The sequence below is a fragment of the Paralichthys olivaceus genome, chromosome 10 (genome assembly GCF_024713975.1).
Source record: "Paralichthys olivaceus isolate ysfri-2021 chromosome 10, ASM2471397v2, whole genome shotgun sequence".
Taxonomy (NCBI): domain Eukaryota; kingdom Metazoa; phylum Chordata; class Actinopteri; order Pleuronectiformes; family Paralichthyidae; genus Paralichthys; species Paralichthys olivaceus.
The window spans coordinates 23,263,769-23,289,337 of record NC_091102.1 but is presented as its reverse complement, the minus strand read 5'-3'; the positions used below and the strand labels follow the sequence as shown (position 1 = coordinate 23,289,337).

General features: G+C 39.4%; 2 protein-coding genes across 4 annotated transcripts; both read right to left on the bottom strand.

The window, feature by feature from the left end:
* Positions 1-779: 779 nt before the first annotated feature.
* Positions 780-9,395, bottom strand: LOC109637327 (interferon alpha/beta receptor 2-like). Its single transcript, XM_020099605.2, has 7 exons — positions 9,202-9,395; positions 8,506-8,638; positions 7,999-8,174; positions 7,649-7,809; positions 4,198-4,360; positions 3,249-3,370; positions 780-1,611 (listed from the first exon to the last, which is right to left on the bottom strand). The coding sequence occupies exons 1-7, from the start codon at positions 9,344-9,346 to the stop codon at positions 1,591-1,593; spliced, it is 921 nt and encodes a 306-aa protein (XP_019955164.2). The 5' UTR covers positions 9,347-9,395; the 3' UTR covers positions 780-1,590.
* Positions 9,396-9,620: 225 nt separating this feature from the next.
* LOC109637430 (interferon alpha/beta receptor 2-like) lies at positions 9,621-25,209 on the bottom strand. Of its 3 annotated transcripts, none has more exons than XM_020099776.2 (8): positions 25,070-25,209; positions 24,328-24,451; positions 21,538-21,658; positions 19,612-19,787; positions 18,495-18,643; positions 17,602-17,761; positions 15,588-15,703; positions 9,621-12,257 (listed from the first exon to the last, which is right to left on the bottom strand). In XM_020099776.2, exons 2-8 carry the CDS (start codon positions 24,374-24,376, stop codon positions 11,592-11,594), a joined length of 1,437 nt encoding a protein of 478 aa, XP_019955335.2. In that variant the 5' UTR covers positions 24,377-24,451; positions 25,070-25,209; the 3' UTR covers positions 9,621-11,591. The 3 variants fall into 3 exon arrangements, with proteins under 3 accessions (XP_019955335.2, XP_069388391.1, XP_069388390.1); XM_069532290.1 differs by having other exon boundaries at positions 24,328-24,462; positions 25,071-25,140; XM_069532289.1 differs by having other exon boundaries at positions 24,846-25,071.
* Between the last annotated feature and the right edge of the window lie 360 nt (positions 25,210-25,569).

The following is a 25,569-nucleotide window of genomic DNA, read 5'->3' as shown; positions in this document are numbered from 1 at the left end:
ACTCAATCTCTACTATAATAGAATAGACTATACTCAGCATACGTCAGTATAGAGCATAGAGAGCTCCATGGGATCTTCTAAGAACTGTGATGTCATGTTTCAAAGGAACTGATTGGTCAGTGGTGCAAGCTTACCAGTCACCGACAGAGTTTCCGCAGGTCCACAGCACGGAGGCTCTCATACAAGAAGGCTCAGTCCAATCATTTGATTCTGCTATTGATGACTGAGTCTATTTCATTTCCCGAATTAATTCATGATTCATTTATAGATTGCTTGCCGTTAACATTATCACTTTAACATAATATCTGCCACCATCACACGAATGACCACCTTTCCATTCCATTACTATAAATCAGTAAGATCATTTCAATACATTTAGCATATTCTGTGTTATCATCATTATGAATATTCCCTTCATAAAAGATATTAGTCAATAAATCTCATATTTTTGGACCTAGCTACATTTAAATATCTATAAGCATGAACCTAGCTCAGCAAACGCCATTTTACAAACACTGGGGATGAGATAAAGCCAAGATTTCCAACAGAGCCCAAAGAGATTGGGGAATTACAGTGCTTGAATGAAAGCTAATGTGGACCTTTTCAATATTAGCAAATCAAACCAAAAAACTGAAGAAAAAAGCAAAAGTGATTCAAAAAAGACTTTGATAAAGAGTGGATTAGGTCTGTGTACCCAAAGCACTGATAATGTCAGAAGTCAGAAAAAAGTTGATTAGTAGAATAAAGTTAATGTTAAAGGTAATTACATCAATATTGGTTTAATAAAAGCTTTTTATTTTATTTGTGAATGCACATACAGCATTGTGGAATCCAGACTACTTTTCTCCAGCATTATTTACTTTATTCATCATTGATTTCCAGCTATCTGATCTTCATACAAGTGGAATCCAAGTGTTTCCCAATTTCTTGCACACATCACGGTGGTGTGCCACCATAATAAAAGCATCATCATCCAGATTAGATAACAGTATCAAAAACATTTGCTGAAAAAACATGGTGAACTGGATAAAAATTGTCAACATGAAATAATAATGTCATCCAATGGCATATTCTCGTTGTATACTATAACAGTTTCTTTATAAGACCAGTAACCATGTGAAGAAATTAAGAAAAAAGTACCACTTTGCTAAAAGGATAGACAGCCACATTCAAAGAAACATTTCAGTCCACTTTGCGTATTTTTACATTTTTGCCTTATTACTGTAAACTCATGTATGAGTACAACTCATTTCTGTTATGAATATATAATCTAGTTGCTAAAATCATCATTCATTAGTTAGGTATTGTGATCAATCATCATGTGATCCAAGTATTCTTTGAATTTTTAAAGTCTTTTAAATTACAAAGACTTCATTCAGCTAAAACACATTTAGAGTCAGAAGAAATTACATAAAGTCGGTTTTTCATCAATTTACAAAAACTTCACTCTGATACTTAACCAGAGATTTTGCTCTCAGCTTCCTTCAGCTCTAAAACCAGTCGGCCCAAGCAACTCTACCGAAACAAGCTCCTCTGATCTTTAGGGTTAGCGCCAGTTCTCTCCCCCTCACTGCTGCTCCTCAGGGCTCTTCATGATGTATTTGTGCATGACTGGAGATAAAAGGGACAATGACAGAGACAGTCACACTTAAATCAATCAGTTAACAGAAATCCTTACCGTAACATTTTGAATAAAACACTTAAACTGATGATGACTTTTCAATTTAGTGCTTTAGGAAAACAAACAGTAAACAAAAAAAGTTAATCCACAAACATCACTCACTCTACTATACTCTCTTACATGTACCATCATACTCTCCCACACACACTACTCATGTTGTCGGCCTCTGGACAACTAGTGTGTCCCCAGGCATAATGCTCTACTATATTTGTATCTGCACATTTATATTAATATAATAGATGATTATATTATATTAATATAAATACTATATTAATAGTCATTTTAATTTGCATGTTTACTTCTTTTGTTTCAGTTTAATCTGGTTCAGTGCGCAAGTGCATACATCATTGCCACAGGGGAAGGCAGAGCTCAAGACTCCTCCCTAGCACAGGTGTCAGGTATTTTCCCAGTCTCCAATCAGAACAAACTGAATGGTGTTTTTTTGGCATAAAGGTAGCAGAGCAGAGCAGCCTCGGCCTCTTGTTTCTTTGCCACTTGGACACTGAGTGGAGAGGATCCCTGCATGGACTGTGGAGAAAGTGGACGCACATAACTGTGGACCTGGAGCATTCTGGTGGAAAGTAAACCTCTTTGTTTTAAGAACATTGGGTCTGGTCTGGTTTAAAAAATATATATTTTAACCAAAGAAGGAGAAAAATTAACTCTTAATTATGTCTGTTGACATGACACCAGCCTCTGGGTATTTATCTTTTTATGGATTGTGACAGCGCCCAACAATTTCTGGGAGTGGACTCTGTTGATATCCTCATGAAGGACCTGCAAGGACAGGAGGCACTAACTAGGAGAGACAGCCAGGGAGAAAGGTTTAAAGGACTCCTCTCCAGCTGCTGTACACCTGAACCTCCAGGTGTGTTCTATTTTCTGTCTTTAAGACAAACCATTGGAGGCAATAACACTGGAAGTCAATTAACCATCTTGTTTCCTAGAGTCTGCAGCAGCTGGACTACAGTTTGAGCTGACCCCCCCTCCACTTATTATTGTGCATTATTGTGGGTGTTGAATGTCTGGTCATTCCATCAAGCTCTTTTTTTAATTTATATTTTTGTATTCAAAATACCTCAAATCTTAACATTACTAGCACAGCTTTCAGGACAGTAGTATGAGGTTCACAACTTTGGTCCAAACCGAAATATCTCAACGACTGTTGAAAGGATGATTTTATGGTTCTACTGACATTAGTCGATGTTTAAGATTTCTCAAATAGTTTGGTCAAATCAGTCCAGTTAATGAGCTAAGATGGTAAGAACATCAGAGCTGTTATTGAGTCTGTTACACATGTCACACAACATTAGCATTTTGCTTAAAGCATCTAAGTACAACCTGCTAGCATGGCTGTAGACCCTTACTGGTGTTGCATGTTTACTGACCTGTTAAACTGAATGATAAATAATTGCGTGATCAAAAGGATTTTGGATTATTTCTTTTGATTGCCTTTTACTCATTCATCTGCTACATCTACTGTACCAATCATTTCATGTCCCTTCAGTAGTTTAAGCTTCATCTTGTTTCAAATAATTCTGTGTCCCAGCACAGTTGCATCGCTTACCAGAGATGTGGATAGGTGTCGTCTCAGTATTTTGAAGCTCCGCTGACCACTATTCAAAACCAATCCAGTGATGAGGAAGCCCAGTATACAGAAAAAACCCAGCGCACCGATGACCAAATACGCTGTAAAAAAAGACATGTTAACTAACAACAAACTCAACTTTGCTTTTTGGGATATACATTTTGAATTGAATAAGGAATGGTATTACATGCGGAAACACTAAAAATTCAGTTTTTACTGCTGATTGGCTAATTGGCATGTACTTACTTAACTTAGTCTATTCAAACATATACATTTACTTAAAAATGTTAAACATTCAGATACTCAATAAATCCTACTTTCATGCAGACAGCTTTAGTGACACCTGATTAACTGACAGCTGAGTACATCACTTCACAGCAGAGAATATGTTTATACAGTTTATCTTAAACCAATACTCACATTCCCAAATGTACATTAAAACATTCACTGTCCAAGGTAATACAAATTGGAAATTTTGTACTAAAGTAAAGTGATGTTCAACATCAACCGGCACCTCCAGTCTGCATTCAGAAGTATCAGAGGACAACCCCTGTCTGTGCCGACCGTGTATGAATGATGTGTGATTAAGTGCTTTGTATAGATGCACTGTAATGTACTTTGAGTGGTGGCTTCGACTGGAAACAGGCATATATATATATATATATATATATATATATATATATATATATACATATAAGTACTGTCCATTTACCATGCCATCACATTTCTATCACAAGGTCAATGTTATCAAAATGTCCTTATTGAACAAGGCTGGTTGAGAGAAGGTGAAGAGACAGAAAAGTATTGATGGTTATGTTGCAACATATTAAAGTTGATGGCACAAAAGAAGACAATCTTACATTTTTGCATTAGTTTGGGCTAATTAATTTGGGGATGCTGAGTATTCAAGTAAACAAGAGTGACATACTTGAGCTTTTGGATGGAGGATGGCTGGTGAAGGCACAGTGAGGTTTACTGGGGACAGGGTTGGAGTTGAAGAGTGCAGTCACAGAGATGCTCACACAGTACTCTACACCCCGCTGCAGGTACATGATCACTTTCTCTTCACTGTACGGCAGATTCAGTCTGAACTGAAACATACAAACCAGGAGATTAAGGGGGCAAAAATGAACAACACATTTTGAGGGAATAACTTATTTAATAAGTCTGTATATTGTTTATTGCTCCATCCGAAATAACCACACTGTCATTACAGGCAAAAGCTACAACCTCATTCGATGTGACCTAATTTCAAGATTTGAATGTATGTATGTTGGGTTTTGCCTCTCACTTACATTACAGTACCTTCTTGTATATTAAAATATACTGTCGGGAGGCCTCCACTTGATTATAATCACCTTCTTAGTAGAGCAGAAGTCCTCTGTGTGTTGGCACTTTTCACTGGGTTAACAGTTAACACAGATCTCATACAAAAACCGTTGGTTTAATTATGTCAAACATAAGGAACACATTCGCAGTTGGTAGAAATGACTTGCATAGAATAAATGTCTATTGCATCTGTGGATTTTTCAATTGCACAGATCTTGAATCAGAAATCGGTCTTTATTCACAAATAGAAGGTGCCACCTGTGTTGCTGTTTGCAAACATCGATGAAAGAAGAATTTTTGTATTTAGTGGAAATTTCAATGTCAATGTCAATTTTTCAATTGACAAGGAATTTGATAAAAAATAGTTTCAGATTTTGGCTTCTTTATGTTGGTTCTTTGGTGATGACAGCATGCATTACAAAAGCTGAACCATGCGTCCACATGTGTCTAGTCTAGATGCCTACTGTAGGTCTTACATGACAGTTCATGGACACATAAACACAAAAAGGTGTCAAACTTTCTTCAGAAATTGTCAATTAGTTACTGTAATTCAACAGAGCATCTTAAAGGTCCCCATACACACCTGCTATTAACATTCCTCCAGAGAGATCCGATCACAAGTGGTCAGCACTAAGTACATGTGTTCATGTGTGGTGTCAAAAAGCATTTGGAATGTGTCTCCTGTGACCACTTATGATCAGATCTCATTTCCCCACTCTACATGCATATTAACACATATTTCCTTTGTGTCATTTAAATTCAAATTATGTTGTTTTTACCCAGTCTGAGTTTACAGATGTGCCCCATGTCACTGTTTGTGTGTACATGAGAGAGGAGTCAGGAGGTGCTCAATGAACCTTGTGCAGCTGCAGTTGAGATTTCACCAATTTAATGTCGTAGTCAGTGTTTATTTAGGTGATGGCCACAAACAAATCAGGGCAAAATATGGGCACAGGTAAGAGTAAAAATAGGTTCAGTTCATAGTGAAACTGTAGTGGGTCAGAGGACATCAGCTGAGCAGGCGGTCCTTATGTGGCCCAGGATGCATTTGTGTTCACACTGCACATGTTGCCCAGACCACCTCTGAATATGTTCTGGCGTGATTCGATCGCTATCCGGTCGAAATACGTTCACCTGTACTTAAAGCTGTCCACTTGTGATCTGATCACAAAAACCACATGTTAATACCAGGTGTGTTACAGTAAAATGTACCTAGAAGTAAAATATTCTCCTTTGAATTGTAGTGGAGTAGGAGAATAAACTTCAGAAGTGTACTTGTTACCAGTAAATGTAAAGTTACTTTTAAGATTTTGTTTCATTATTTCTGTTATTTATGGTGGTGGTGCACCTTTCTTTCTTTGTAAAGCTGTCATCCATGTCTAAAGTGTTAACAGAAACTGTTGCTGTCGTAAGAGTGATGCAAATCATTTCCTGCATCAAAGTACTGTATTCTTCTCAAGAAACACCCGGTGCTCAGAATGAGAAAATGAAACAACATATAGGGCCGATCCATGTGTAAAATATGGAGGATGAAAAAATTACTTAAGTATAAATAAATAAATGTCTTACATTTATTTCCAAATTAATTTATTTCCGTATTTCATATGTAAATGAGGTAGGAGGTCCTAACCTCAGTCTCAAGCAGGATTGGTCAATGGAGCAATCCAGACAGAAGCAATCTATTCCTAGCGAATCTTCCCCACTCACTCGCTGCATTTAAACATCATGAAAAAATGACTCATCAACATGTTGTGTTAAAATGACCAGAGAGACACGCAGACATGATCCGACACCATCGATTAATAACTCAACACAAGATCGTAAGTTTGTTTTCAATCATCCCAATAAAAAATGAAATATAAACGTGAACTGTTCATTTTCATCTGCATGAAGTGAACTTTGAACTCGTTCTTTTAAGTGTGAACTGGCACAACACTGCAAACAGCAACAAAAGGCACAAGCAGTAGAACTGGATCATCACACTCCTGTGACCAATCCTGCATGAGACTGAGGTTGCCTTTCTCATTAGCATGCAGACACAGGAATACAGAAATAAATAAATGTGGAAGTAAATTTAAGATATTCATTCATTTATTTATTTCTGTATTTATTTATTTATACTTAAGTCATTTTTGTCCTCCATGGTAAAGTGCTCCAGTTAGTCTGTTCATCTAATTTAAATTTTTTTTGTTGTAACACTCAAAGTTGGTAAATAAAATAAAAAACAACCCACATACCCAGGGTGTTAAACCGATATCTGCTTAAAGAATCTAATACTTTCTTTCAGGTTTCTAACCTAATTTAGGGCAGGAAGTGTGCTCTGACCAACATTTTGTCCAGTAATGGACTCTACTGTCTGTTTTTTTTTTACGTCTCATCACATTAGTACATTGAAGCGGGCACGAACGCAGGCCAAAAGAGTGAATATACAGATGTGAAGATGAATTCCTTTTTTTTCTCATACGGCTGAACCTTTTCTTAAAAACAGGAAGACACAAGTCAGTGAGAGGAAGTTGTGGGTTAAACCATGCACACACTGAAAAACAACAATTTTAGCATAGATATGTTTTATACATTTATGATCCTTAAAGGTCCAGTGTGTAAGATTTCGGTGAAAGGGAACTATTGTCAGAAATTTAATGTAGAATAATCCTCATGATGTTTTCACTAGTTTGTTTCATCTTAATTATATGAATTGTAGTTTTCTTTACCAAAGAAAAGGTCCTTTATATTTAAATACTTTATGTTGACACCTCTATATATAAAGGGGGTCCTCTCTACGGAGGCCGCCATGTTTTTTACATTAGTCCAGACTGGACAAACTAAACACCTTTTGAGTTTTTATGACAATTAAAGGCTACCACAGGTTCTTTTTCATGTTTGGAAGGAGAGGGTGAGGTGAGGGGTGTTTAGCTGCAACATGCAATTTCACAACTAGATGTCCCTTAATTCCACACACTGTACCTTTAAACAAGTAAAATGATTGATGAGGGAAGAGTCAAAATAGGAATATAAAAATACTGACTATAGTGCAACTGTATAACAAATACCTGTGCCCCATCCCTGGTTCTTCGCACATGTAGGATCACTCCTCTGTAGAGATTCTCCAGCTGCAGGTTATACTGGAGGCCCTTTGTTGCAGGAGGTTTGATCTGCAGGATCAAACAGTTTCCACAGCCAGACACAGACACATCAGGAGGTCCCAGCACAGCTATGGGGAGAAACATTTATTTAATTTCTATCAACTAAGACGAGAGTAATCACAGGACAAAGAATTGTCATTGTTGCCCTTTGAGGGAGATGAGATGTTGGGCAATATACTATACTGTATATATATATATATAGATATATATATATATTTGTGTGTAACATATTTTTAACTGTGTTTGTGGTGTCTCACTGTCTGACAAAGGCTGGAACCAGGTTGATACAGTCCAGCTGGATGTCTGGGTGGTTGTGAAGGCTTGGACTCGAGCTTTGTAGTGAGTGTACAGGTCAGTGAACACTCTGGTTAGGTTGCACATCTGTCCAGCTGTCAGCTCCGAACAACCCACCACTGGTCTCCACGAGTTAGTCCTCCAGAGTGAAAGAAGATAAAGAAACGAAAAGAGAAAGACTGATCATAACCCTAGAACATTAAGATTAACATATCATCACCACAGTGAAGCATAGTGCTGGGGCTGACGGTGGGGGGGCAGAGGTAGACATTTTATCAAAAAGGGAAGTGCAAACTCAGAGCAATTAGAAAAGCTTCAGAAGCAAAAATGAAACATGACACTATTGAACGAGGCAGAGGCTAAACATATAAGTTAGTGAACATATTAAACAAACAGGGGGTGATACAAAATGGTCATGAGTCTACCTCAATGTGTCATCTCCTCTCTCTACTTGTTTCTTGACTGAATACCTGTGGTGGATGATTTGGACGGTGAAGTGTGTGTCAGAGGGGGTCCCAGGACCGGCAAGGAAGTTGAGTGTATGCTCCATGTTGAAGGAAGAGATGGAGACATTGGAAGGTGGTGCGAGAGAAACACAAAACACTTCAGAGGGAGAGAATAAGAACATAAAATTAAAAATGAGATTATTTGAATTTCAAATGATTCTGTCCTGTCTTCATCATTATTTTAACTCAGTTATTGTCTGCCAAAATGCAAGAAACTGTTCATTCTGAACTATGAGCAGCTATTTAGTTTAATAGCATTAAAATGAATTGCCAAGATTCACATACACACATCTATGTACACATCAACTTCTACTCTTTGCACTGTTTTATGTTTTTATGCTTCTTGATTACTGAAACATTCAACCAGTCTCCTCTGTTTTAACTTTGCCTAAATTTAGCTCTGCCTTAACAACTCAATCACCGTCCCACATGTATGCTTTTCTGTGTAAAATAAAAATAAATAAAAAAGAATTGTACTTATTGTTGTTATATTGAATTTCCCCTGATGAATAAAGCATGTCTATCTAATTATCTATCTATCAACAACCTCTATATACAGCTTACGAGGATATGAACAAATCTGAGTCCAAAAGTGTAAAATCACACATAAGCAGCTGATGAAATAAATAAAATAACAAGCAAAAACAAAGGGAGCATTACCAAGGTGTATATGCAGAAGAAGTGTCCACAGACCCATTGTCTGTCCATAGATTGTGTTATGGCCCGCAGTTAAAGTCTTGTGCAGGATGTTATATAGAAAGAGATAGGAGGGAGCTGAGAATATGTGTGGGGTTGTTTTTTTCATGTAACGTGCAGAGTTTCTATTTCCCCAGAAGTCCCTCCCTGTGTATTCTGCCCCGCAAATCCTGCAACTAACAACTAACTCAGTGGGCTTTCTTTGTCAAGAATCAGGCAGGACTCAGCAAACTTGACAATTCCTTAACTTTTCTTCTGTTCTTTCCCAGTTTAATTTGTAGTTATTCTTCTGATATACTTGTCTGTACAAAGTGAAATTGAAGAAATAACACATGGCCAACTTGCTGCTGCTTTTCCTGCAATAATACAATTGAACACAATTATTTACAAAATCAAAATGTAACTTTATTATTGTGAAAGAAACGTGCACAGCTTAAGAATGAGTAACAGGATACACTGACTATTTATGCACTTTAAATTTAAAGGATGGCAGGATTTTACAGTCAATATCAAAAATGCAATTTTCAGTTTGGGAATTTGAATATACTGTTAGATGAGGCATACCGATACAAGCATCATGACACATGTTATAGTCATAATACATGTATCCTGCTGCAATGTGTAACTTCACAAAGTTCACTGGTAATGATTGCACACTAACCATGACAATTACCATATGATTAATCCATTAAAAAATAATCAAAGCATCAAAAATGGCATTTTTTTGATAATAATCAATTTAGCAGCAAATTGTTTTCAGCTTGAGATCAATTCAGATACATATTCTGGAGACATAAATTCTCCTTTTGCTCACAACTATTCCTCTTTATTGACCTTTTCTTTGAAATGCAATGTCTAGTGCACATTGATCAGTCATCAGTGATATTGACACTAATACACATGAAGAATTGTTGTTCAGTATACCTACTTCAACTCAGTTAACAAGAAGCATGGTGATGTATGTATGTAACAAAACAAAAGTTAAAATGACATAAAATGTTTTCTCAACGTTGGCTGGAACTGAAACCTAAGTCTGACATTTGCTGTGGAATCTTAGCTATAAGGGAAAAAAACAGTTTTCCCTTTTCAAGTTAGTCCTACAGCTGCTGCTGCAAACATGATACAATATATTTTCAGCATCGCTCATGGGAGGTGGTGTATTATCCAGCTTTCTAATACAAATTCTACTTCCAAGAATGTGACAGAGAACTCAGCTGTCTGATGTATAAGGTTGATGTGAAAACAGCAAAAGCATTATCAGTCATTAACTCAAAACATTATAAAATATATCAGCTGCCAACACAGAGTAAGTAAAACAGCACTTCTGGAAGTTCAAAGAGAACGGTTTGACACAAAGTTAAGTGTTTCTCTAAATGAAAAAGGTGAAATTCAGTGTATGTGATTGGATGTGTTTGTATAGACTGAGCTTATGGGCCCCAGTTATAACTCCAGTAAATGCTATGGAATAAGGAATGTAATACTGAAGCGGTAGAGCAATAATAAACATGAATCTTAGACCTCATGCTAGTACGAGTGCTAGCGCTTGTAAAAGTGAAAATAAATTTCCCATGTGAGTCAACAAGAGGCAACATTTCAAGTTGTTACCCCTGGACTAAGCCCATCTTGACCTCAGCCAAAGAGGTTATGCATTTGCCAATGTGCATTGGTTTGTTTGTCTGCAGGACTACACAAAAACTACACAACAGATTCCCACAAAACTTGGTGGAATGATGAGACATGGGACCCATTCAATTTTGGTGCTGATCCAGACAAAGGGGTGGATTCAAGATAAAAGTTTTTTTTGGCATATTCAATGGACTGGTAGCTATGAAAGTGTGCAATTTGACACTTGGTGGAGGTAACTGCTCTACTGAATGCCATTCCAGGGCAGCTGAGGCTGAGGGATAGAGCGGTCATCCTCCAACCAAAAGGTCGACAGTTCGATCCCTGTCTTGTCCATCTGCATGTCAAAGTGTACTTAAGCAAGAATGGGTGAATAGCAAACTGTACTGTAAAGTGCTTTGAGTGGTCATCAAGACTAGAAAGCGCTATATAAATACAACCATTTACCATTCTAGTTCGATATTTGTTGACGGCTCTGAAAAAAACTTAAACTTAAAAATCATAAAGTATGTGAGGTACTGTTCTAAGGAATTGGTACTTTACATCAAAGTGTACTGTTTGGTGCTGGACTGGCCCAGTGTGAGTGCAGTATATCCGTCCTAACGAGAATTACTCACCAAAAATCAGTTGTCCATATCAGAATTTAGACCAGTGCAAGTCTTTCTTTCGATTGAACACATTATGAAATTCTGAAAAGACTTCAAGCTTCCAAATGGGAAACTTGCAGATTTCTACCATAAATTCCGCAAGACATCTGTGCTTGGACGCCCCATATATCCAGAGTGCTCCTCTTCCTCCTCTTCATTAGAAGAGCAGGAAACTGTTTCTATGGCCACATCCTTGGTATGCCAAGTTTGTGAGGGTTGAATTGGACTGATGTTGTTCTCCTCTGAGGCTGAGTGAGACTGTGGCTCGACCTGTACCAGGTCTGGATGAGATTCCTTCTCCTTCTCCTCATTCCTGCCAAAGGTTAATGTGTGGAGATTCACATCCTGGTTGTCTGTCTTTCTCACCACCTTCTTCTCCTTATCTGTGTCTTTTATTCCTGCCGTCCAACTGTCTGTGACTGTGCTCTGTGTATGGTTCAGTCCAGCACTGGAATGTGAGACTTCAGGCTGTGAACTGAAGTCTGATATTTGGTTTGAGAAGATACTGAGCTGTGGTTCAGGCTCTGGAGACAAGGGGGCTGACAAAGATGATGAGCCCACTTGCAGGAAATAATTTCCTCTGCACCCATCATGGCTTTCTGTTCCACTTTCCACGTCACTCTCATCTGATGACTGGTTGCTTCTCTTTTTGCCTGAAGAGATGAGTGTTGGCTTAGCATTCAAAAAAGAAGGGAGAGACGTGCTGCAGGGAACAACTTCCATAACCCCTTCAACATGATTGAAAGATGTCTGAGTCAGAAACAAGAAAAGAGAAAGACCAGTTAAACATCAGATAGTGAACAGATGAATCTGGTTATTGATCAATGAAGATTTTGACATTTGAATGATTGCGAGTCCTTTATCAAATAAATTGACTGAACCTGTCTTTCAGAACCTAAATTGATCATAATGTCATGAACATCAATGTGAAAGTACACAACAGTTTGTCTCTGTGTGTTGGCCCTATGATAGCTGTCCAGGGTGTACCCTGCCTTTCGCCCAATGTCAACTGGGATTAGCTCCAGCAAGACTGGACCTACCTATGCACTTAAAATAATGTAGGTAACAGCACACAACAGCGACAACAAACATTTGGACTCTCTTCAAATGGATCACAACTGGGAGAAAAGGTGTGTGTACTAATTTCAGCAGTGGGGTTAAAAAATCAGTAGGAATGAAACCAAAAACCTGTGGACACACTTTAATGTGCAGCACATATAAATTGCAGTAAACAAACGTTATGATGTAACGTTAACTTAATTTTTGAAGCCATGATTTACAGATGGGGATTTAGTCTCACTGAGAGTATAATGTTACTGAATCATATCAGATTTTAACCAACGTAGTGTCTGTTTCCGTAAATTTAACATGAAATCAATGCGATGCATACAAAACTTGTCATATCAGGTCTAGCTGATTTTGAATGTTTCAATGATAGCTAGTCTGTTTGAGACATCTACAGGTAATTAAAATGTTCAGCAAGCAGAAGATTGAATAAAGCCTGTAGGGCATGAGTTAGTTGTCTAGTACTTAGCTTGCTTTGTGTGACAGCGTTCAGTTATAAACAGACAGTGGGTTAATGTAACTTATATAAATAAAACACTGCAACCCAATTAGTTTTAACTAACTTTTTAAACTGGATGTTCTTCTTTGAATACACAGAGAAACATCATGTACATATTCTCCAATTACACACAAAACACTGGAAACATTCAACAGTGTCAGGTCCTTATGGATAACTGGTCAACACTACGGAAAATCCAGCATATAGACAGTCCCATTAAACTGCAGACTTAATGTTACTTGTTACATAGTGGGTCATTTCCTTTTCAACAGTAACTTGTTGCCTCATGAAAGGCTCTGTGCCTGTTAACTCTGGTCCCCCAGCAACGTCTTAAACTTGAGATGTAATGTGATCACGGAGAAACTTTCTTCCTTCAGAACATTTTTGTGGAAACATACATCATTCTGCAGTGATGGTCAAACATTCAAGTGAAGTACCACTCTGTGAAACATATTGAAGGAGACTTAAAATTGTGTTTTATCTGCCTGTGGGTATTCATTGTGTGGTACATACAGCCTGAAGACAGTGTAGTCGGTGCAAAATAATAAAACACAGTGAACATTATGGCATATTAGCGATCTCCAGGACAAGTATGCATTTTAACTACTCAAAATCTGGCCTATTCTCAGGCCCCTAATCAAAAAATACATACATACATTGATAAAGCATTTCTCTGTCACGTCTCCTGTGCTTTTACTCCTCTTTTATGTAAAAGAGTTTTCATTTCAAGTATGGATTGTGTTTTTCTTATGTTTTAACTTTTGCTCCCTGTGTGCTTCTCCCCTGTCCCACTCTGTTCCTCTCTGTGTCCCTCTCCCCTGTCCCACTCTGTGTCCCACTCTGTCCCTCTCTGTGTCCCTCTCCTGTTTTCCCCTCTATTCCTCTCTGTGTCCCTCTCCCCTGTCCCACTCTGTATCTCTCTGTGTCCCTCTCCCCTGTCCCACTCTGTTCCTCTCTGTGCCCCTCTCCCCTGTCCCACTCTGTATCTCTCTGTGTCCCACTCTGTCCCTCTCTGTGTCCCTCTCCTGTTTTCCCCTCTATTCCTCTCTGTGTCCCTCTCCCCTGTCCCACTCTGTATCTCTCTGTGTCCCTCTCCTGTGCCCCACTCTGTCCCTCTCTGTGTCCCTCTCCTGTTTTCCCCTCTATTCCTCTCTGTGCCCCTCTCCTGTGTCCCACTCTGTTCCTCTCTGTGTCCCTCGCCAGTTTTCCCCTCTGTGTCCCTCTCCTGTGTTCCTCTCTGTATTCATTTCTGTGTTCCTCTGTGTTCCACCCCGTGCTCCTCTCTGTGTTCCCCTCTGTGTTCCACCCTGTGCTTCACCCTGTGTTCCTCTCAGTGTTCCCCTGTGTTCACCTGTTTTATTTTGTAGTCTCTGCTCCCTGTGTGTTTTCCCCCAGGACTTCCTGCCCTCCTCGGGCTCACCTGTTTGTCCTGTGCCACCTGAGTTTCTCATTAGTTCAGTGTGTATTTAAGTCTTTGTGCTCCCCTATGTCTTTGTCACTTCGTTGTTGTGAGATGCCATTTCCATATCCCTGTTGTTCCACCACTCGTCACCGTTTCTACTTTCCCCAGTAAGTCTGTAGTGTTTCCTTGCGTCTCCCCTGTTTTTCCTAAGAGCTTTTTATGTTACTGTTGATTTTGTATTTTGTATTTATACCCTGCCTTCCAAATTAAAGGACACTTTCTGTTGAAAACCTTTTGTTCTGCCTTTTGGGTCCACCTGCTCCCTTACTCTCGCCCCACAAAACATTACAATCTCTCCAACTACATGGTCTATATAAAGTATCCATGGTATCTTTATAAAGGTAAGCCAATCAACACAACATAATGAATATTCCCATTGGAAATCATAGAGTTGTAGCCTAAAATCTGTAGCAACCCATAGCATAACACCTGAACATGATCTGTGCCAAATGTCATTCAAATAACTTGAAGTGAAGCAAAGTAAGAGAGGTTTTAACAGAGATATGTAGAGGCATTATCTCCAAAAACATTTCTCTCATGTTGTACCACTTGAGATTTCTCACCACTATAAAACTGTATATTTTAATGTAATTTAGGTTTTTTGCTATACATTTTTCCTCTTCTATGGCTGTTAGCATAAAGTGGCATGAGTACTGGCTTTGTGGACATGTACAATTTGTGTGTTTTCTCAAAATGATGATGTAGTTGCTTGGTGTTCTATCAGCATTAAGCGGAGCTTCTACCCATTCTAACGAGGTATAGTGCTGTATGTCCATATTGACTAAACTTAATATCATGCCTCTGGTGGATATTATGATTAACCTACATGACTAATAAAACCACTTGTTGGGACGGTTTGACACCCAACTTCAGTGATCAAAGCTTAAGGATTTTTCAGGTGTGTCCTAAAACAACAGTAAGGTTCCTTTGTGGGGACTGAAACAGATATCGCTTGCTCTGATCAATCTGATATTCAAAGATCTTACTACTCCTTGTACTTCACTCGCACCTACAACTTTCTAAAATCGAACAGTTATGTGCATCATTTACTCACCAGGACCCGTGGTAGTGGTCTCCTTTTCAGACAGATGAAACCAGTAACCACCAGCAAGGCCACGATACCCACAGCTAACATCAGCAATATACAGACTACAGCTGAGAGCCACGGGTCTGTGGAAACAAGAGATGGTTCACAACAACAAAAAGAGGTTTGGAAAGTATTATGGTAAAAATGTGTAAAAAAAAGTGATTATTATCAGATGATTTTGATGATAGTGAAATTGAATAAAACCAATAACATTTTGTATGACTTTTGTTTTGAAGCAGCGCCTAAACAACAGTGAGGACTTTGTGCCCTCCAGATAAACCAAGGAGCACAACGATGAACACACAAGTGGATGCCATAGGAGAATTATTAAAGCACAGAGGCCAACCATTACCTTGAGATGGTATCAATGAAAGAGGTCCACAACATATTAATATGCTGCTTACTGTGTGAAAGTTAATACTCTGCGAGTACTTTGCTTGTATCCTATTCTGAATGCAGACAACTATGACAAAATAAAAAGATTCACGATAGAATTCTGTTAGGATTCAGAATGGATTCACAAATCTTTATTTGTAATTATTAGTTAATAACTTTGTGTTGACGGACAAAAAAAAAAGCATAAGGCCAATGCCATTCTATCCAACACTTTGAATTCCAGACTTTGCCTTCTGATTCTCGATTCAGATCCCCCCCCCCCCCCCTGTGTGAAGAAATTTAGTAAAATCTAGTGGTGAAGTTGCATGTTGAAGCCGAATACCCCTCACCCTTACCTTTTGAAACATGAAAGAGAACCTGTGGTAGCCTTTAGTTGTCATAGAACTCAAAAGGTGTTTAATTTGTCCAGTTTGGACTAGTGTAAATAAAATGGCGGCCTCTATAGAGAGGGCCCATTCCAGATGTAAATATAAAATATTCAAATATAAAGGGCCCAGTCTAGGGTACATTTTTTCTGTATTCAGGGCTCCTCCCACTTCCCTTATTGTACTATACATATGTCCATGTTCTTTTATGTTTCATGTACTTCTTTATGTGTTGTACTTCCTAGCTGTAAACAAAAATTGCCTTTTGGGGACAAATACAGTTAAACAGGGTTAGGATAAAGGTTATGTGATGTATTTTGCATAATGAAATTGTGAGAAAAAACAAATATAGGCTACTGTAACATACACCATTATTGCTGTATATACCATGATAGAACAGTATTATTCAGCATAGACAAGAATTATCAAAGAAGAGCCCTTAACTCCAGCACTGGCAAAACTTTAACAAACAGCTGTCCAACACACAAAAACTCAAAGTGATGACAACAAGTACACTCAAAAAGCCACAGGCCTGTTCGCACTTTGGATAATGATAACTGACAATAATAATACTAATATCGCAGCAACCACACAGCAAAGAGACTGTTCTTTAACAGCAACATAAAATTCATGTCAACATTAACAACTAGAAGGGCGCTATGAGAGCGCATATCTCCGCCAAGGCTGATGCCCTATCTCGCCATGGCTAACAGTGTTTCTGTTTAATTATCTTGACTGTGGTTGCCTAACTTCTTTTAAATTGCGAAATAGGGCTTCTTTTGAAATCTTTACAGATTTCCAAGAGAATAATTCATGAACAGACTCAATGACTCAAATAACCGAATGTGACGCTTAGCCGACAACTAGCAGCTAGCTGCCACTCGGATAGCTGACAGCACCCATCTGTCACCTATCCGTAATTTTAAGCCATAGTGTAATTTTAACAGGTGTGTTCCACCAGGTACAAAGACCACAGTTTTTTTTTTATACCAGGTTTAGTTAAGGTTCTGTTAAAATGAACATTTTAACAAGGGAGTCTATGAGGAATTACTCACTTTTGGAGCCAGCCTCAAATGGGAATCTGGGAAATGCATTTTTCAATACTTCTGGCTTAATTTTTCAGCCCAAGAGGTTTTTGGTTGATTATGACACATGACTGAAGACCAAATCAGAGAGGAAAGTGAAAACACTTTAGTGAATGTGTAAGGCATTGCCTGTACCTGCAGAATAGATGCCAAAGGTGGAAGAACACACAGGTTGACTGTAGTTGGATGCCTTGGAGTCAAGTGTATCCACAATGCAGATAGAGACGCAGTACTGTCTGCCAGGGGCCAGGTCCTCCAAAATCTCTCTTCTCAGGGACTTAATGTCCTTGAAAAACTGCAGAGAGATCACAGACTACTGTTAGATAAGTACTAGACTCAGAGGAAACATTGAGACAAACACAGCATTACTTATTCAGTAGGCAATAAGTACATTTTTTTGTGTATAATGTATACATGTGTATATTTATCTGTACCTATATCAATTATTAAATTGTGATAATTGTTTGATGATTCTAAATGGTTAACATTCACACTTTATAAACTTGCATGCAGCAGGATACTGTTTTCACTCCTGTGTGGCTTATTAAGAATTCTGGCATGGTAGCATGCCTAGGTAGCAAATAAATGTGCTCAGGAACTGACACTAATTGCCACACAATGCCTGCATTTGATTCGAATAGAACAGTTTCCTGGTATGATAGGATTTAGCATCTGCACTTGGGGGCTTGATTCTAATATGGCTGGAATCAATGTTGCCCACAACTGAAGTGAAAAGCACTGAATAGTAAACAACAAAATACACTAACAGTTCGCAGCTGACAATTTCACATTTGAGAGATCTTTTGAAATCAGCATTGCGTTGTCTGATGAGTCCAACAACCCATGGATGTGTGACTCAAACTCAACTTGTTGAATTTCACCTGTATCAGCAGCATAACGCCAACATCAACACAACCTGCTGTATTTTTTAAGCATTGCTATTTTGAAGACTCTGTTAAACCTCTTAGTTCTGATGGCATGAGAAGAAAAATCAGTGTTAAGACACTATGTAAGCCCATGTACAATACCGTGGCTCTTTCTGCACTGTTGCATTCAATCTTGAGTTTATAACTGAGTGTGTCATAGATCTTTCTTCTGTGCTCCGTGGGGGGATGAAGGTCCACACAAAGATTCCTGCCACAGGGTGCCACAGTCAGGTGTGGCAGGTCCATCCAAGCTGGAGGACACAGACCAGACACAGGGACAAAATGTCAATGTCATTTTTATTTATATAGCACATTTAAAACAATGTGGTTGACCAAAGTGCTCCAGAGCAGGTTAAGTTTGAGATAAGAGACCTGTACTACAAAGCAGGGTTTGAGGTTATCGGAGTAACTTCAGGTCTGCTTGAGTTTCTGGTGCCACAGTTTCTTTTTTCTTTTTTACACTTCTCATATTAACATAGGATTTCAAACTTTCGTTTTGCTCTGTTACTGCATTGTATGGCTGTGTGCAGTGCTTTTTGGAATGTTATTTGCCTTGTGCTGGCTCGCACTATGGTCCATAAAGTTGTTAGCGTCCACATTGACAGTCAGACCTTTGATTTTCAGCTGCAGTTGTGTGCATACCCATAAGTGGCATGCAAAGCACTTCACTCACTCACATGTTAACTTCTCTTTCCCTCTTTAGTCTGTGTAACTGTCACTCAGAATATGTTGCACAGGAGAGATACCTTTGTGGGTGTACATGTACACACCCCCCGCTATTGCCACAGATTGAATTAATTCTATGGGAAACACAAAGGCCCAACAGTCCCCTTATGTTAAATCAAGCAGCACTAAATTGTACACACTCAGAGATATCAGCCCTTAAATATTATATGTATGATTTTTTCATCTAAATCCATGCATTGCTCCCTAAAAAAAATTAATGAAAAGTTCAATGTTGAAAAAAAAATCCTGCATCCACCCCAAAATTGAATAGGTTCTTCTCTGACTCCCACTGCATCCTTAAACCAAGTTTCATCAGAGGTTTTCACTGAATACTGCTTACAAGAAACATTCTAACTTGTCATCCTTGGTCGAGGTAATAAATCCAAAAAGAGAAAAATAATGCAATGGCAGGACTGTTTGAAAGAGAATATATCAATTTTCATTATTTATTCCTTTTACTGAACATCATCTATTTCAACACAGTTCCACTTACTGTCTTCGAGGGGTATAAATCCTGGATGTATCACTGCTTGTGAGGCCTTTCCTTTCTGCACTGTCATAACCTGGACAAAGTGGAGTTCTCTTTCGTCGAAAAAAGCACCTGTGAGGTCACAAACCAGAGGGTTGTGGACATGCTCACAGCCAGCCACTGGCACCCAGGATGTTCGCCTTCAGGAGGGAAAGAATAAGACTTAATGGTGTGAAAAGGACCAAACATTTTTAAAACCCTTGCACAAAGATATACTGGGAATATAACTTTGACAGTGAGGAGTAGAGATGGAGTACATTTTACTTACGGAATTTGACCTCTAAATCCTCATCATCATTAGCACTTGCAGTTTTACATTAAAGGCCGATGAGTGCCTATTCACTAAAATGCATTTATTTTGAAGCAAATGCAGGAAATGGTAAAGAATAAAGAATCCGCTGTAGCTCCGAAACATGCTAAACTGAATGGGTAGAAAGGACAAATGTACTTGCATAAAGTGCATTTGTCCCATTTTAGGGAGTTTTGCTTGTAAATACCTCTTGTTTACCATTATCAAAGAAAAACAAAATATTTGTATTGTGCCCCTGAATTTATAAATGTTCTCCTTGGGAAAACAGTAAGCACCAAGCCCAGACATTTTCTGCCTTAAATACATGCTGTCACAATGACATGGTTGAGCCAATCAGTGTAGAATTCTGGTCAGCAGCAAATTTATTGTCTGAAGGGAATTTCTGTGCAACTTTAGAGATCATTCATTATGACAAAACTGATCGGTCTGTGATGCTATCCTAAAAAAAGGAGAAAAGCTGAAAATTTGAGAACAAATCAAGGGGTACTTATGTTTCCATCTGGACGGTCTGTCTAATACTGGACTCAGTTTAGCACATAGATCAAAGATCACAGCTCCAGGGAATCTAAACCAGCTCATGCAAGTCATCATCATGTCCCCGGAAATCTTTGTGGTCCCTGAACTCTTGTTTCCACCTGATCCTTCAATTTGCACTGTCCTCTAACAGTGCCAACATTACACAGGAGTGACTCCGCAGTATTTATATATTTACAGCGCCTGTTGACAGATCATTTAACACCTTGCCAAATTCTATAATCTGGCTTCAATTCACCACCTCACGTCTAATTTGCGAATTTCTGGTCCCCCCACATTCAACCAGCAGAGGTTGTTGTACAAAATTCTGTATTCATTTATTTTATCTACATTTATTCTTTAAAAACGTGTGTACTCATACTATATGTCTGTGTTCAGAGCGCATCAGAAAACTGCAGGCAGCCTAGCCTGGACAAGAGCCAAGTTAAACAGGGAGAATGATGGTATAGAGAGGTCTCTACTGCTGTCGGCCTGAACAAGAGCCAAATAGGCCCTTGTAGTTGACTAGATAACGAGGCTAGACAAAGATAGGAAAAAACAGAACTCAGCATTATGCTGCAACTGGTAGCCTATTCTTAGGATGGTGTAGGAAGTTGTATCAGTTGAAGGTTAAGTTCAAAAGTCTGCAGGGGTTAATGCCCCTGGACCCTGTTAGCGGGCTACTTTTTCCTGCTAGCTTGCTTTTCCATATCCTTGAGGAATGCCCTGGCATTGACAACAATTATACCAAAACCATGTAATTAAGAGGTCACACTTTGATTCCCCTTTTTGCCATGGATTTTTTTTGTAACTCACTTTGTAACCTTGTTTAGATAAGTGCTATACAAATAAAGTTATTATTATTGAAGAGAACCATTTCAGTTGATTTACAGAAGTTCCATTGTGGGTGGTAATATATTGGCCCATATATCAGTGTCTGAAATTGTTTATTCCCCAATATCAGTAATAGCATTGGCAATAGCAAAATACATATTGTTCAAGCTCTAAATAAGATTAACATTAATTAAAATGACTTAAATATCCATATAAATGCATCTGAAACCCACTTGTCAGTGATAATAGTGACATTGTAGTGCACTCCAGCGGGGGTTCCTGGTCCTGGCTGCCACTTCAACATATGGCTTCGGGTCAGGGTAAGGTTGACAGCCGGGGGCAGTTCACTCATAGCTGCAATACAGTACAATCAAACAGTCAATTCAATTCAATTCAATTCAATTCAATGTTATTTGTATAGCGCCAAATCATAATATACATTATCTCAAGGCACTTTACATAGAAGGTCAGGACCTTAAAATCAAAATATAAAGAAAACCAACAGTTCCCACAATGAGCAAGCACTTTGGCGACTGTGGAGAGGAAAAACTCCCTCATTAACAGCGAGAAACCTCTGGCAGAACCAGGCTCAATGTGGGCGGTCATCTGCCTCTACTGGTTGGGGTGAGCAAAGAAAATGGGAGAAGGAGATGAGAGATGGGTGGAAAAGAGGGGAGAGAAGAGAGCGAGGGAGAGTGGGGAGAGGAAAGTAGGTGGGAGAAAGACCGGGGACACTTGAGCACCATCAGGTATCAGATCTGACTAGTTAAAAATGGAACAACAGTGTAAAGACTATTAATTACTGTATCAATGGAAATACAAATACAATAACTTTCAATTTGATTTGTATTGAAGATTTGATCAAAAGTGGACAGCTCCAAGATCATCACGAGGTCTGCCAGTCTTGAAATGGCAACAAACATATCACCATGAAACACAGTTATTGTTGAGGGACAGTTGATAGCTGAAAAGTCGCCTGGCTCAGATTTGTTGTGAATTGAAAGGTGATATGGGTTTAAGGACAGGCTTGATGGTGTCCCAGGGCTCTTCCCGAGGAATGGAACAATGCCGCTGCACCATCATACCATAATCTTAGTGCCATCATCCTGATTTTCAAAAGTAGGGTGTTTCTCATGGATTCGTTACATCTTGCGATACTTCCACAATGTAGCACTCACTCCAATCATTATGAAGTGCTTTGAGAGAGCGGTGCTGGCCCACATCCAGAGCAGCATGCTGGACCCCCAGCAGTATGCCTAGCGGCCCAACAGGTCCACCTCGGACGCCATAGCTGCTGCCCTCCACTTCTCCTTCTCCCACCAATAAAACAATGACTCTTACATAAGGATGCTCTTTGTTAATTACAGCTCTGCTTTCAACATGGTCGTCCCCCACAAACTCATCAATAAACTCTCCACAATCGGTCTGCACCCCACCCTCTGTGACTGACTAATTGACTTTCTGACTGGCAGACCTCAGTCTGTCAGGATTGGTAATAGGACTTCAGCCAGCATTACCACCAACATTGGCACCCCACAGGGGGGTGTCCTCAGCTCCATCCTCTACACCCTGTTCTCCCACAAAGACAACATCGTCCTGAAGTTTGCGGACAAGACCACAGTGATAGGACGCATCACTGGGGGAGACAAGCAGCCTACAGGAGGGAGGTAGCCAGTCTGGTGTCATGGTGAAAGGACAACAACCTCACCCTCAACACTGACAAGACCAAGGAGCTGATAGTGGACATGAGGAAGGAGAGACCTCATCAGCCACTTTTCATCCTGGACCTTGAAGTTTAGAGGGTGAGCAGCTTCAAATACCTAAGGGTCCACTTCAGTGCAGGCCTCAGGTGGACATTAAACACCACACAGCTGGTCAAGAAGGCTCAACAGCGGCTGTACTTCCTGAGGAGGCTGAGGAAGTTTGGGATGACTCCTAAGATCCTCAGCAACTTCTACAGCTGCATCATTGGGAGCATCTTGACCAGCCACATCACCGTGTGATACGGCAGCACATCTACTATTGACCGCAAACGCCTGCAGAGAGTAGTGAGGACAGCAGAAAAATCATCAAGACCTCACTGCCCTCTCTGCAGAGCATTTTCCACCGCAGAGTTCACAAGAGAGCTTCCTCTATCCTTAAAGACCCCACCCCCAATATGGACTGTTCACACTTCTACCCTCAGGCAGGAGGTACAGAAGTGTTAAATGTAGGACCACCAGACTCAAAAACTCTTTCATCCCCACTGACAGCATAAGAATGTCATTGCACAGGGGAATGTCTTTCTCCTGTGCATTTGACAATACAAATCTTTGCTGAGAAAACGGAGATCAAAATTCGTGAGGTACAAAGACATTGTAATCCTGAATTTTTAAAGATCAATCAAATGGATGTTATTTCGGGATGATGGCATGCATAATTTCCATTCTTTAGGGTTTTTATCCTTGTTAATGTCTTTTTTCTAAAGCCCCTTTTACATATACATCTGTTTATTTTCACCATGATCGTAGCAAGAGAGTAAGGCCGTAGCACTTGTGGATACATTTCAGCAGGTTGTTGCAATTTGTTTTGTTTCATTTATAAGATTGATACGAACTTGAAATGTTTTTTGGGGGGGCAAATGCTTTTCCTTGTTCTCCAGAATTGTTTGCCTCTCTTATGTCTCCTTTGCAACCAAGGGGAACAGCACCATCATATTCCAAATTTCTGGGGAGAGCCCTGTGTCCCCTACAACATTTCAAAGAAGTAGCCCTACCATATATTTCACATACATGTATGAAAACTGGTAGAAATACGCAACACATCATGTCTGAGGCTACACACTCAACACAGGAAACAATATTTTACATAATGCACAGCTGCATAAACTTGCATCCTGCAAACACCCCGAACAGGAAAGGGCCCCTTCAACACTGCCTGCAAGTTTAATTGACTTTAAAATACCCTCAGAAATGACACCTCTAGTACAACAGTGTCTCTGGGTCTGAAGGCCTCTATATAACACCACTTAACTGTGTACTCACCTGACAGGATCTGAGGCAGCCATGTGAGCATCCAGATGAGAGGAGTCATGACAGCTGGAGCAGAAGTGCAGCCATCACACCACTGTTAACCATGTCTGTCTTCACAAATCTGCTGTTCGCCTCACTACGTCGTTCGAAAACACATAATCGTATATCAGTCAATCAAATTTGTTTAGCCCATATTGACAGGTCACAATTTGTCTCAGTGCTTTACAAGGTGTGACATCCTCTGTTCTTAACCCTCAACAAGAATAAGGAAAGACTACCCCCCAAAAAACCCTTTTAACAGGGAAAAAGAAGGTAGAAACCTCAGGTCCCTCTCCCAGGACGGACAGAAGAGCAATAGCTGCCACTTGTATCGAGCAATGCATTACGTTTTAGCTACTATGACAAACGAACATGGGCTGAATGTCAAGTTACTTTCCACTGTTTTAGTTATTTCTGCTGTGAAATGAGTCTCTGTCACTTCGGTCTCTTGTCAAATTAGGAACAGTTAACATGACACTTAATGACTTTACCTCCCCTTAGGCGTCATCTTAGCTTCATACATTCAGTTTAACGTTGTTTTCAAAAGGAGCAATGTCTTCACATTAAACCAAGTGTCTAGCAGTGAACAAAGCTCCATCCCTCTCTCCTGGTGCCCATGGTGTAGCTGGCTCGCGAACATACTTTCCTTTCTAAACATGTGAACTAACTGACCAGCCAAATCACGAGTGTAATCTGTGTGTAATATCATAGTTACCTGTCACGACCACAGTCCCTGCTCCCACATTTCCGCTACAGTTCAAAACGGCTACTCGTGTTGCCTTTACGAACCTCTGGAACAGTTGCAACCCCGAACAGCTCACTTCATAAAAAATGACAACGTAATAATACTAATAAAGTAATTTTATATTACTTTATTTTATAAAGTAATTTTATATTACTTTATTTCGCAGATACGGTGGTTAAGAGAAACCTTGTTTGTATGGAAATGTTACATTGTCTATTCAAATTTTAAAAGAAGACATGCATAATAGAGGCTGTTCTTATGGTATGTTACAATGCAAATACGTATAAATAATACAAAGCAACTGCACTAGTGTCCTCTGCTTTAACCGTCTCAAAGTCAAGCACGCCTCATCTTGTTTGCTGAATTCCTTAACCCAAATACGCCTTGCTTGCATAGAGGTTGCATTTTGTCCGGGAGCTCGTAAATGCATCGTCTGACGAAACGTCGATAGAAAGTCATGTGACTGAGCA

What these genes read in the sequence shown, in the direction of transcription:
- LOC109637327 (XM_020099605.2), bottom strand. Translation starts at nt 9,346, where the DNA reads ATGAAAAAAACAACCCCACACATATTCTCAGCTCCCTCCTATCTCTTT. An exon ending in TCTTCTGCATATACACCTTG is followed by an intron (nt 8,639 to 9,201) that starts GTAATGCTCCCT and finishes CTCCCTCTGAAG; the next exon opens with TGTTTTGTGTTTCTCTCGCA. An exon ending in GTCCAAATCATCCACCACAG is followed by an intron (nt 8,175 to 8,505) that starts GTATTCAGTCAA and finishes TTCACTCTGGAG; the next exon opens with GACTAACTCGTGGAGACCAG.
- LOC109637430 (XM_020099776.2), bottom strand. Translation starts at nt 24,376, where the DNA reads ATGACTCCTCTCATCTGGATGCTCACATGGCTGCCTCAGATCCTGTCA. An exon ending in GCTGCCTCAGATCCTGTCAG is followed by an intron (nt 21,659 to 24,327) that starts GTGAGTACACAG and finishes ACTGTATTGCAG; the next exon opens with CTATGAGTGAACTGCCCCCG. An exon ending in ATTTATACCCCTCGAAGACA is followed by an intron (nt 18,644 to 19,611) that starts GTAAGTGGAACT and finishes TGTGTCCTCCAG; the next exon opens with CTTGGATGGACCTGCCACAC.